Source organism: Cebidichthys violaceus, unplaced genomic scaffold, assembly GCF_023349555.1.
Source record: "Cebidichthys violaceus isolate CVI_PGR_0920_01 unplaced genomic scaffold, fCebVio1.0.p SCAF_1, whole genome shotgun sequence".
NCBI classification, from domain to species: Eukaryota; Metazoa; Chordata; class Actinopteri; order Perciformes; family Stichaeidae; genus Cebidichthys; species Cebidichthys violaceus.
Genome location: NW_027176262.1, coordinates 12,885,964 through 12,900,014, shown reverse-complemented (window position 1 = coordinate 12,900,014; position 14,051 = coordinate 12,885,964). Strand labels below are relative to the sequence as shown.

General features: G+C 43.5%; 1 protein-coding gene across 1 annotated transcript in view; it reads left to right on the top strand.

The window, feature by feature from the left end:
- arhgap35a (Rho GTPase activating protein 35a) overlaps positions 1–13,619 on the top strand; it is a 58,036-nt gene extending 44,417 nt beyond the window's left edge. The window contains exons 3-7 of the mRNA XM_068711253.1: positions 188–329; positions 5,714–5,791; positions 7,168–7,299; positions 8,813–8,918; positions 9,343–13,619. Of these exons, the coding sequence (XP_068567354.1) occupies positions 188–329; positions 5,714–5,791; positions 7,168–7,299; positions 8,813–8,918; positions 9,343–9,838 (954 nt within the window). The 3' untranslated portion in view covers positions 9,839–13,619. The remainder of the gene's footprint in view (positions 1–187; positions 330–5,713; positions 5,792–7,167; positions 7,300–8,812; positions 8,919–9,342) is intronic.
- Positions 13,620–14,051: the final 432 nt, after the last annotated feature.

Here is a 14,051-nt window from a genome sequence, read left to right as displayed (position 1 = left end):
AAATAGTTACTAAATACGGTCCTTTCCATCAATATCAACTCATTTCAAGAACAATTTCTCTAGGCTTAGTGTCATTTTGGAAATGTGTGCCTATGTCAGCAGTGTCTGTCAATCAGGCTCAAATGTTAAATTTAGTCTCTGAGTGCTCCTACCAATCTTCTCTTTCCTCTCGATCATACCTTTGCAGAAACCGCGACCCAAACCCAGGCATTCCATCTCGAAACCCATCGAGAGCAACTACTTTGGTATGCCACTGGCCACCGTGGTCAGTCCTGAGAGGCCAATCCCAGTCTTCATTGAGAAGTGCATCCGTTTCATTGAAACAACAGGTAAGAGTTTTACTTTACATAACAAACAGGACAGATGCTTAATGGAATCCAATCAGCCACAGAACAGGCTGTTGTTTTCAGTCATTTAAGTGTTTTGAAATTATTTCAAAGGATCCGTTCTGCCTCTGTGTATGCTATACCTGTCTCATTTGAGCTCTTCCCCCCCCCCCCCCCCCCCCATTTCCCTATATTTACTTATCTTAATCCTCCTCCCTCCCTGGTGGGATTCTTATGTACTGTGGTCTTCGTCGCAATGATGATTCTCTGGCCCTCCTTAAATCACAGCCTTTGTGTCTACGTGCACATGCTTCTGTGCTTTCTTTTGTATCTCCGTTCCTCTTTGTTCAGGTTTGACAAATAGTAGTGCTTTGCTGAGCTGTAGACTTTATAGGTGGGCACCTCCAGGGACATGAACCAGGTTGGGGTTGCTATTTCACATTTTTGATAACCTAAATGGTCGTCTCATAAAAGCAAAGCAAAACGAGGTGTGATAAGATCCACGGGTGAAGCCGGTTCCTTGTTTGTATATACATATTACTTAAATATTGTTTGTGAGGCAACTCCCAAACTGGTTCAAGTAAAAACATCAAGCAGATCATACAGGCTTCTGTTGGTTACAGTCCCAGTGTTTTGTGCTAACTTTAAAAAGAGTCATCAGAGCCTCATTCAGATCAATGTTATGATGAGAAAAACCAAGGGGGAATTTAAGCGACAAATATATTTGTCATGGAGTATAACATTAAAATGGTTCCATGTATTTGAACTAAAATGCTCTCATCTTTTTAGATTTACCTTGAACTTTGTGTGGATTAGAGTCTGTGCTCAATTGTGTTTAACAGGTTTTCAGGCTGTTGCCACCAGTCATCCACCCCTCTTTTTATTGATTAGTTGGCTGTTTTATTGTGTTTTCTACAAGTTTTATTTAACCTGACCATCTGTGCGCAACAAGAGCTAATAAACACAACACAACTAACATCTAGCCTCAGGAACCGTCTATTTTACCTTAAATTACTGGGTCTAAAAATACAGAAGTATACAGAAGGAGTATAGGGGCAAAGCGCTAGATAACAAGGCATCACGTTAGATTTCACCTCCCCCTGTTCAGGTGCTAACTGGAGCAGACTCAGCGGCACTTAGTTCTGGATGAAGGAGAAAAAACTGGTTAATGCGTGAATATACACACACACACACACACACACACACACACACACACACACACACACACACACACACTTGTGTGTGCATACACCTCTTGCCCTCACTCACTCCTTTAGTGTTTCGCCTAATCCCCTTGTTTCCTCCTGTGCCCTTGTTTCTCTGCTGCTTTCTCCCGATCCAGTCATCCTGCTCCTTCTGTCTCCACGAGTACCTTCACTTGTCAGATTTGATTTCTTTCATCTTCTTCCTAACCCATATTTCTATTTCTCCCTGTCTTATCGTCACCTCAATTCACTGCAGTTTTTCCTCCTGCTACCCCCCCCCCCCCACACACACACACACACACACACACACACACACACACACACACACACACACTTTTTCATATCTGACTCTCCTTCCTCTTGTCAGCATGCTGTGTGTGCGTGTGTGTGTGTGTGTGTGTGTGTGTGTGTGTGTGTGTCAGGGTGTGTTTTCGCCAGGAGGTAGCAAGGTAATGTTCTGCCCCATAGCTCCCTCTGCCCGATCGATATCACAAGGTAGGAAATTGGAAGAATGTTTGGGCTCAGCTCTTTTCTGTGTGTTTAGCTTGCTCCTGAGGTGTGTGTGTGTGTGTGTGTGTGTGTGTGTGTGTGTGTGTGTGTGTGTGTGTGTGTGTGTGTGTGTGTGTGTGTGTGTGTGTGTGTGTGTGTGTGTGTGTGTGTGTGCTCTAAGAAGAGTTTGCGCACATAAATGCTTTGTTTACATACTAACACATGCAGTACAGAATGACACACCCAGACAGACAATTACTGCGACTGCAAGGGGAAATGAGTTACAATGTGCTATTTAGTTTTGATTGTAGTCGCTGTAAGTCAGACTTTACTTATACAATATCTGTGTCTACAATCTGTGGGTATAATGGCACTCACGGGAAATTGCCATTCAGTGCTGACACTGTTTGTCACTATAGAGTGAGCTCATAATGAGTGACCTCGAGAGACTGACCCTGGACCGGCAGCTTTGACATACATCCTCCCCCCTTACCTCCTAATCAAACAAAAATACTCTAAAACCAAACTCAGTGTTCCTGCCTTTATTCTCAACTTGCTAAATATCATAATCCTTTTACAGTCTTGTGTTCCTATACCGATGAAGATGTTGGTCTATGTGATGGAAACAGATTTTTTTTGCCCTCAGACAAAGCCAAATTGTTGATTTACTAGTCACAAAACATTGAATTTATGGATTACATTTTTTTTTATATGTTTTGGAGGCATGTCTTGGCAACACACAAGAGGCACTGAAGTAAAATTAGTTTTCTGTTTTTATATTTCTATTCAAAGGTTTACTTCTTTGTTGGATCTCTTAATTGTGCTTCCCAGCTCACTCCCTTTGTCCCTGAGAATAATAGGAGTAGATGTGGTATTTCTGTGTTATTTTCATGCATTCTGAGCTTGTAGAGAAGCAGCTATATAAAAATCAATCCATTGTGACTGCTCTTATCTCTCAGCTCTGGCTTTCTCTCTTGGCGTGATAGCCGCAGTGTGTTCTGCTCACGGATGCCGAGGTGATGAATGTGTGTGTTAGCGTGTGCGGGCATATCTGCTGGCTGTAGGAGCCTCCATAGCGACGTAAAGGGCAGCACCCAGCCACCGACGCGTTATCATGGTGAACTATGAAATCAGCCGCTGGGGTCTGGGCTGATTTGGGATCAGCTGGAGTGTTGTCAGATAGTAACACACTGTACAAGCACAGCCGCTAACTGCAGGGGCATTTATCGCCCGCTCAGGGATTGTGTGATTGCAGGTTCACAGATGTGTTTTTGCCCACTTGAGTGCTGCTGGAAGCTGTGAAGGCACCATTGATGGTTTTAACTTGTAGGCTTCTGCTTGTATGTGCTCGGGAAGTGTAGTATGGATTGATAATAGATTAAAACAATGGAAAGGTATTAGTTGATTAGTTTCGAACAAAATTCTTAGATGATGTAGGAAAAAACCTTTGTTTGCCACAGGAAGAAATCATATTTACGTTGACCCCAGGAAGCACTGCCACTTTGTTTCACCCCAGAGGAAGAAGATGCTGTTGTTTGTTTTGGAGAGCTCACCTTTCATCATTTCTATCATTGTAAAACTCTTCTATTCGTTATCCATTCACTCCCCCCATCCTCCCAATGCTTTGTGGCTCCTCTTCCATTATTTTCATTCTCCTGCAACCTCCATCTTTGATGTGCTGCGTTGTTTCAAACACATTTTCTTTTCCTCTATAGATCCCTGCTTATCTTAATCCCTTTATTATTTATCATTCTCTCTTTCATCAGTCCTGACCCTCACTCCTATGCGTCCTCACACTCCCCCCACTATCTTTCTCATACTTGGGTGCTTGTCCTGTTTTGCCCCTATCGCTCACTCTCTCTCCCCACCACTGCTACACTACTCCCCTCTCCCTATCTCTCCTCCCATCCCTGTTTTCCTAGTGTGTCTGGCTAGAAAAGCTTTTGTGGATAATTGATTGGTAGAAGGAGGCGATCGATGCTGTATGCCTTGACTGAGAGCTCTCTCATTTCCTCCCTGCCTCTCTATCTCGCCCTCTTTTTCTGCCACTCCTTATCTCCTTCACTCCCTCTGGATTGCTCTTTGTCTCCCTGAATCTCCACCAAAGTGTGAACGAAGAGAGAATTTCAAGTGCGGGAGTTGGAACCTTATCTTTATATAAACTAGGAAAAAAATTAAGTAAAATGAAGTGAGCTTTCACTCACACCAGCTATCCATGTGCCTTTCACTGTTGTGCTTTGACTCGGTTGCTTGTGCTTTCCATTTCTGAGAACATGGATGTATTGCGAAAATACTTAAGAGGTTAAGCCTTCAGCAAACCACCACCGCTACTCAATTCAGGGAGTATTTAGTAAGTCTCATATGTGTGATTATGATATGCAAAATAAGAACTGACGCTGGGCTGTAGAAGACGTGTTTTGTACTGTGCTTTCTGCTGCTGAACTTAAAATATTTTGAAGGGTCGACAGTTTTTAAACTTCTATTGTGCTTTATTCTTCCCATAAAATGAAATTATACAGCATGAGACTTCATATTAGCTTAGTCGGTGGTTGTCAGCTCAACAAAAAGATCTCAGAATGAATTAAAAGGCCATCAGAGATTTTTGTTTGCTGTTAAAACTTTGAAACCGTTAACTATATTAGATTATTAGCATATAATGGGATGTATTATTGCTGTAAACACTAATGATAATAAAATCCAACAGGCCTCCTTAACAAGTATTTAACAATCAGTACTCCACTGCTCCAGGTGTGAGCCAGTAAAAGTATTGAAAAATACATATTCAACCAAGAGGCGAGAGAAACAGGAAGGCAGAATTGTATGAAAAGTAGCAGACTGTTGCAGTCCTGCTCTTTTGTCTTGTATTGTTATAGTGATGAATGGAGAGCTCTTGTTAAGTCACATTTCAAATGCATCTTTTAATTTGCTGCAGTATTATTTATTGCAGCCACTTAAATGTTTTTGTTGTCTGAACTATTAGATGGTTGTCTGTAACCCTTTTAATGTGCCGGTAGTCTCCTTATGTGTGTGTGTTGGATAAAACAGTGCCCGATTTTTCCAGACATTAAATATCAGACAGTCTCTTCTGCTTCATTGGTCATTGGGTGTATTTCACACCTCTAAATAGAAGTACATTTCTAAGTAAATATTACAAGACCTCAAACACGCTCATTTTAGTGTTACTACTTTACCCCCATTTTCTGCCACAAAGCCTCAGCACGGCCCTTAATAAATATGCATACAAGTGTCTAAAGAAAGCACATCCTGAGTAATTATCCTCCTAAGGATGAAGCTGGTATTTGGCATCTGCAGTTCCTCAAGTCATTTTAAAGTATGTGTGGCTACAAAGGTAGCCTCGGCTTGTCACAGTGGGCTCTTAGCAGGCCTGCAGGAGTGCTTTATGGGTTTAATAAATAGTGCTAATAGTGTGTCTAGATGGAAGGGGACATAGGGAGAGGCCATTAGAGCAGTTCTACTTTTTTAGGCCTTCAGAGTGCATCTATAAGCAGCATAGTGATACATCAAATAGTCCTTGGTGGTGATTGACCAGCTACTATAAATATTTGATATTTGCAAATTAGACACGGGAAAAGAATACTGTGATAATGACATTTTTCTCTCTCTCTCCTCCCCCCCCACCACACACACACACACACACACACACACACACACACACACACACACACACACTAGGGTTGAGCACAGAGGGCCTCTACAGGGTCAGCGGGAACAAGGCAGAGATGGAGAGCATGCAGCGGCAATTTGACCAAGGTACGTTACTTTCAACCTAAAGTACAAGTGTACACATGCTCATCCTTGCTTCAGCTGTACACGTACAAGCTGGGCAAAAAGGCCACAAAGACGTGTGTATGCATGTCTGCTTCTATTTGTAACAAACCTCGGCCCCCTTCATTAACCGGGGTGCATTAATTCTACAGAGCGAATTGGCCTTCACTTCCTTTTAGACTGCAGAGCTGCCTCCTCTATCTTTGTACCTGCTCCTGCGTGCATGCGCATTTTCACACATGTGCAAGTGCTCTCCGTGTGTGTCTCCATGAGTGTGTCTATCTGCTGTGGGCAGTTAATTACCTCCAGATTGGTTTGGTTAATGAAGCGTGTCGCTGCCGAGATAGATAGCAGAGCGAGATGGCCTGTGTATGAGTGTGTGTACGCGTACGTCCACGCCTGACTGAGCCTAAAATCCAACTCAGGTAATCAGAGTTGAAGCCCTGCGTTGAATCATTCTGAGCCTCCGGCCGATGGGACAAGACATTACAGGTGAAACTACAGCGAAGGTGTCTCATACCCATACTGAAGATGGCACTTCAACAGCCCCGTGAAGATTCAGATATCTCATTACAGGACAATGCGGCATTAGAAGCCGCACACTTTGGGAACTCTCAAAACGGGATCTCTCCTCGGACTGTTCAAGAACTCACTAACCGTATCTGTATTACTTTTTTTTAGCCCCTCATCTTTCTACACATACTACCTTTTGTAAAAAGTTATCAGAAAATTACATTTTTAATTAAGTCCCTTGCGCACACACACACACACACACACACACACACACACACACACACACACACACACACACACACACACACTTGAGTGCCTCTTTAGTGGTGTTGCTGTCTGACCGATCTCCCTCAGCTTAAATCTACTTTATAAGTGTCTGCGGTTCATTCTACCTCTATTAAACTAAAGGATCCTATGGTATCACCAAAGATGCTGTTTGCTTTGGTGATACCATAAGATCATATTGATTAAATGATGAATTGTACAGACCTGTTTGTCCAGGCTTGTCTACAAGTTGTGTGCACAATCAAAAACAACCACAAACAGTGAATAATTCAGTAAGTAGGCTTTATGGATAAAACCCTCAAATGCAACTGAACCAAAATGTCATTTTTTGATCCAGAAAATGTAATAATAGACTAAATTACATTCATGAAAATTCTATTTCCATAAAACACTCCTGTTCATTGATTTGTCAAGCCACTAAGCTGTCTTAATAATAATACAATTATTATTATTATTATTATTATTGAAGCCATCTCTTATTTACTGTATGCATGTACAATTATGTGTATATACGTGTGTTTTGTACTTTAAATGTTTTCTCTCCATTTCAATCCTATTTTCAGATCACAACCTGGACCTGGTGGAGAAAGACTTCACCATGAACACTGTAGCCGGAGCCATGAAGGCCTTCTTCTCCGAGCTGCCTGAGCCTCTGGTGCCCTACAACATGCAGGGAGAGCTGGTGGAGGCCTTCAGTAAGTCCTTCGGCTCTGGTTTAAGGGGACTTGGGGCTCAGGGATGTGGGGCGAAGTTCTGCACAAAAACCTGAAGTGTATTGGATTTGACCTTAAATCCTTTTCCCTTCTTTGTAACTTTTCTTTAACCTAACAAGCAAAACTCTTGCAATCCAAAATCATCCATAAGAATTAGATTTGCCACTATGTGAGGAAATGGGGAACGGAGGAAAAAAAGGGATGGAGGGGAGAATATTTAAGGTTTGAGGAAGGAGAATTTTGGGATGATTGCACATGTTGAAGGGATGCAGGAGCACTATGGATAGCGGGGTCCGGATGAAGTCATGAGAAAACAGTCATATGTGAGATAAACGAGGGTGCTCCTGAGCTCTCCACGGCCTCTCTTTTTCTCTTTGTGTCCTGTAATCTGTTGGAATGGAGATTTAAGGCATAGCTTAGTCTTGCATCGCGCCACAGAGATTTACCCCTGGGCCGCAAGGCTGCTGTCACTCACTGAGCTCTGTGTGTGTGTGTTTTTTTAACGGCCATGGCGAGCTTCTTCAGCCGTGACAGAGACCTGATAAAGCTCCTGCAGTCTGTGCCACAATAGAGGAAAAGAAGAGAGTGAAAACAAGTTTAGAGACAAGGAAGCCTTCATTCGGTTAAAAAATTGCAAATTGTGCTGAACATTTTCTTACTGTCAGGCGTGAGAGGTGGAGAAAAAGAAGGGATGCGAATAAAGCTGGGCGGGTGGATTTTTAGTGCACATTGTCATGGTGACGTTACTTTAAATAAGCTGTAAGAAGTTATGTGTTGATTACCGATGATGGACGTACAGCAGGAGGAACTGGGGCTGTGTTAAGTCATTAGGCATGAAATCAGTTTTTGATCCACACTGACCTCATTGTGGGAATACAAACCCAAATTCTCTGATTGTAAATCATGTTTTCGATGTGGACGAGAACATCTGCTGTTCCCACTGCTGCTCTCTGCCTCGCTCACATACACACAGGATGGACTGTGTTAGCCGGTGACGTCAGCTTTTCTGACTCACTCCTCGCTGCCATCAGGCTTAACACACCCAGTGTGTGTTTGTGTGTGAGTTGCTGTAATCTGTAGGACATTGTGATGGGTGTACTTTTCTCTTTTGGAATGTGTGTGGTCTTTGTCTGGTGAAAAAAAAAAATGTTTTGTACTGTAACTGTAGTCTGCAGTCCTTTTTGTGTGTGTGTGTGTGTGTGTGTGTGTGTGTGTGTGTGTGTGTGTGTGTGTGTGTGTGTGTGTGTGTGTGTGTGTGTGTGTGTTTTTTCGTGACTTAAATGTGTGAAACTCGTACTGCTGTGTTCTGCACGTATTTTTTGAGAGCTGAATCCAATTGCTTTCACATGCTCTTCAAACTCTCCTTTTCTCCATTGTACTACCCCCCCACCCACCTTAACTCTCACTCCTCTGACATCTTTGCCATAGATTCCCTTAATCTTTCCTTTCAGCCACTTTCCTCTAACCTCTATCGTCTCTCTCTCCCACCATTCAGAGATCAATGATAGGGAGCAGCGCTTCCAGACGATGAAGGACATTCTGCGGCGCTTCCCCAAAGAGAATTACGAGGTCTTCAAATATGTCAGCAGCCACTTGAACAAGTGAGTGAGTGAGTGAGTGACGGGGTCAGAGTCTGCCTCTGACAGCCGTGCTGACTAACCCCGCCGGTCATCCAGTCAAGTGACCTAACAGTGACATCACCGAAAGTATCATACTGACAGAATAGAGGTTGCTTTACTCGGGTTGAGTCATTATCTGTGTTATTGCAGTGTTATCTCTGTGTATGTTGATGACTACTCTGCTCCATAAATGCTAGGAAAACTTTGTAGCCAAACTGTATAAATAAGTGGGTCAGGACCCCCGAGAGGTCCCAAGAAAAATCTGAGTTGTCACAAGATGATTAAAAAAATAACACAAAAATATAAAATACTCCTTCAAATGAAGCTATTTAAGAATAATATGTGATTTAACTGTGGTGATTTGTGGCCAATTAATTTCTCTTTTTGGTGTCTTTGTGTTGCGCAGGGTGAACCACAACAACAAGTTGAACCTAATGACCAGTGAGAACCTGTCCATCTGTTTCTGGCCCACACTGATGAGACCAGACTTTACCACTATGGACGCCCTGACGGCCACCCGCACCTACCAGACAATCATCGAGAGCTTCATCCACCAGTGCGCATACTTCTTCTACAATCAGCCGCTGGCCGACGGCCTCCCCGGCTCCCCCACCTCCACGCTCTCCTCCGGGGGAGGAACTTCGGCCTACTCCTGCATGGCTGGAGGCTACCAATCCTCGCCGACTCCGTCCCCGACTCCCTATGTCCTCCCAGCCACCCCTCCAGTCATTCCACACTACGGCCCTCCTATCCACCACCACCATCACCACCACCTCCACCACCTCCATCAACATCAGTCCCCACCCCACTCCCCACCTGCTACTCCCCAGTCCCCCATCCCAGCCCTGCTGCCGCCCTCCCTACACCCCCATCACCCACCTACGGAACAACACACGCTGTGAACCAGGGATCAAGGGAAAGAGGAAAAAACAAAGAAGACGGATAACGAGATTCAGAGAGATTTAAGGGTTTAGAATAAGAGATTTTGAAGTTTGGGAAGGAATTGAAGAAGGAAAAATTGAAATGAGAACCAGAGGTAGGAAGACATGTTGGGAGAGATTGAGTGAGATGCAGTATGTACAGGGAGAAACCTACGTGTTTGGGAGAAGAAGGGGGCGTTTGAGCCTCTGCTAATTTTAGAAAAACGGACACACACACAAGGCAGAAAAGGGGAACACTGAAGAGCCTCTGAACTGGCAGTATGATCTTTCTACCCCCTCGTCACTTCATCCCTTTGTCTCTGTGTCACTTCACTTAGACCTGCCCTCCTTGCCTTATAGAGAACCTACACACAGACACACTAATGAGTGCGATGTTGCCAGTAACTGTTAAAGGGACTCAGGGAGGGACTCAGAAGTAAAGTGGAAAGGGGAATGTGAACTCTGCTATGTTGGGATTGCTTCACCACACACACAAACACACCCAGTGGCCAGTGTGCCTCCAACAACCATTCTCCTCAATCCCGAAGCCTCTAGCTGTCCTGGGAGTTTTTGAGGCCAGCGCACGTTTTTTGCAATCCGCCCACATACTGTACCTACCTGGGAGGCTGTGGCTGGGACAAGGTGTAGCAGAGAGCGAGTCCTTAACACATGTTTGTTTATTTGGCCACTGTACAGGGGACTTAGGCAAGAGACACGCGTTACTACTCACCCAACAGGATGTTCTGTCCTCTGCGACACACACAAATTCCTATCTATCAACCCCTCACACAGATACACAAACACGCACACAGACACAATCAGTTTCAGTTGAGGCAGTATGCCAAGCACAGAAAAAAAAAAAAATATCTCAACAGACTGGATCTGCTAGGCAGCAAATTGGAGCAAAGGATTATGGGAACTCTCACACCCTTTGCATTCTGGGAAGGCTCCTCCCAGTCTCCTGTTTGGTTTCTCTCTCTCTTGGTTTGAACTTCAACCTCATGCACTTTGTAAACACATGAAGAAAACAGTTGGATATATATTGATTGGTCTAAATCTTGATTCTACATTCCCGCTGTCCCAACGCGTGTTTTATTTTGTCCTTCATTAGACAAAATCGTGGGAAGGGGCCTGTCACTCAATGCGTGGCCTTGTGTGTAAGTGTCTGTGTGAGAGTCTACCAGTCTGTGTGTGCATATATCCATGCCTTTTTGTTTTACCTGAATTTCCCTGTATTAGGCAGATAGTGGGAATAATTCCAGTGTCGGACCTTCACCTGTCATGTTGCTTCTTTCACGCTGTGGTGGTTTTACGAGCGAGTCGGTTCTGCAGTTTCCACAGTAAGGACCTTGTTCAAAAAGCACTTTTCTGAGCACTTTGAAGGCACATTTTAAATTGGAGCTGCCATGACATGACAGCCACCGTTCACTTTATTGTCAGTCCACCCTACTTTCTCTCACTCTGGGAGCACACCACTGACATCTATAGGAAGAAATGGGTATTGCAGCCATAACCTGACTTCCACTACTGCATGGGCGTAGCACCATTTTCCTTCTGTGGTTTGTGTGGTGTCAGATTCTCTTATAGGTGCAATTGTTAAGATTTTTCATCACTGTATGTCAGGTAAAGTTAACTTTAGTGCTCATAAAGTGTAAGTAAAAAAAAACGGCAGTTTTAAATCTGATACAAATCAATTGAGATTATATAGATTCAGGCTCTGCTCTTGCAGTTGATTAGATATGCAGTGAATAAAATGTCCTCTGTCTTTTGTTGTTACTTCACACTTCACCAGAGCACTCAGCCCTTTGTAAAGGAGTGCAGGCCACTTTCCAGACACCTCGCGTGAGTGGTGGGATATAAGAATTTAGGAGATTGAGGCAAAATGTAGCATTAGGGCCCAGAAAGTAAGAGCTGGAAGTGAGGCTCAAGCTTTGACAGGTGGCAGGGGAGGCTTTTTATTGTTGGAAGTAATTGGTAACCACTGTTTCAGGCCTCAGCATGCTGTCCTCTTAGTACACAGCATCATACCTCTGAAAGGAAGACTCAAACTTGCTCTCTGTGCACTCAAAAAATATAATTTGCAAGAGTGTAACCACTACACCAGTATGCCCCCGCTGTCACTGTTATGCCACCACATCCCCTAGTCATTCCCAGTCCAAGAGAGATACTTGGGTCTGGGAGCGACAGCAGACAGAACAGACAGTCCATTCATCCGTCTGCATGACTGGAAACGAGCATCCCAGAATTCCTCGGCCCGGCCTGCTGTCACCGTAGAAACCAGTGAGATGGGGCTCGAGGATAATTGCTGAGTCCTGATCGAAGCAGCTTATGAAGTGTGTGTGTGTGTGTGTGTGTGTGTGTGTGTGTGTGTGTGTGTGTGTGTGTGTGTGTGTGTGTGTGTGTGTGTGTGTGTGTGTGTGTGTGTGTGTGTGTGAGAGAGCGCGAGCTTGAGAAAGTGTGCACGCATGTGAACTTATGCGTGTTAATGTTAAGCAGATGCTCACCAGGGTCACTTATTCTGTTTGACACTGAGTTGCATCTCTGCATGTCTCCCCAGACTGTCCTCTGCCCAAAAGGAGAGGAAAAAAACTAAATTTGAACCAATCTCTGAACTCTTAATTAAAGGAGCTTTTATAAGTCAATACTACCTATTTACCGTGTGTGTGTATGTGTGTGATTAGGGGATAGAGGAACTAAGAACGTGTGTTTGGTCGGGTGGGTTTGAGCGAACATGCTAGCAAGCTGTGCTTGGCAGACGGCCAGACACCCGTGTGATCCAAATAAACATGAAGGAGAGGAATGCAGTTCTCCTTGCAGTCATTACCCCGCTGTGTAACCCTGTTAGCTCGTCCAGATTACACACACTGATCCTCAGAGAAAGTGTGAGGGTGATGGAGGAGAGATTGGGGAGGGTTGGAGGGAGGGAAGACAGGCAGCAAACGGGTGAATGGGATCATTATTTGGGAGACAGAGGGAGGAAGGAGGGGTGACCACTGGTACTTGTGTGTGTGTGTGTGTGTGTGTGTGTGTGTGTGTGTGTGTGTGTGTGTGTGTGTGTGTGTGTGTGTGTGTGTGTGTGTGTGAGAGAACGCCGGCCAGTGGCGTTCCCTGTGTATATCAATGTGTTAATACTGAACTGACTGTGAGGCAGCCAAAGACTGTGGAAAAAAGGGTCGAGGGAGAGATAGGAAGCAAAGTGACAGTTTAGAAGAACAATGAATTAAAAAATGTGACTTTGGTTCAGCGATATGTGGCTGCATTGCTTTTCTTTTTCTTTTCTTTTTTTTGCAACAATGGTGACAGATGTCTGTTAAGTTAAAATGAGAAACAAGCAAAACTATATTCAAATGGTTGTTTATTGGTATGTTAGGGGGTTTAACACGTTGCCCTTTAGTTTGTGGTGATAGAAAAAAAAACTTTCTTTTTATGTTTTATTTTAATAATTAAAAAATACAAAGCATTTTTTAACAATTTCTTTGTGAACGATTGAGAGAGCAGCCCAGTATAGTGCATGATTTCTTCCCAACCAAGGAAGAGGGCTCCACCACTCTCACTATTTAAGAGATGATAAAAAAATATAAAGAAATAATGGGGGGGAGAAAATAATAAAAAAATAAATGAAGTACTGTAAAGTGAAAAGATAACATCAAACAAAAAAACTGTCATTATTTGCTGAGTATGGTAATTTGTCTCAATGGGAATGGTGTATACAGCAAGGCCTTATGTGATCTGTATCATAGTTAATAAATCAAATCTTGTAAAACTTCTGCTTCTTGTCTCTTTATTACACATAAGTGATTAGTGACACATTGAACTGATGAGGAAATCCTGAGCAGTCTGCAGTTAATGTGATTCATTCTTAATCAACTTTTAAATCTCAATTAACCTCAGGCAAGCTCTGGAAAAGCTAGAAAGTGGAACTTGAGTTCAGTTTTTTTTTCTTGTTTAACTACTAAAAAAAAGACTTGTAAATTGCTATTTATCAGCGTCATATGATAGCGCTGATCACTTTTCCTGTGAGTCAACACATCCAAATTCTAAAACCCACTTTGTAAAATCAGAAGTGTGCATTCAGGACAGGTACAGTAATGGTCTGTGGTTTCCAAAAGTTTCTGGCTTGTGACACCATAAAGAAGAGATGTCTGCTTGCAACCCATCAGCGGTGGCCACACATGTCCACTGTTTGTGACCAGTT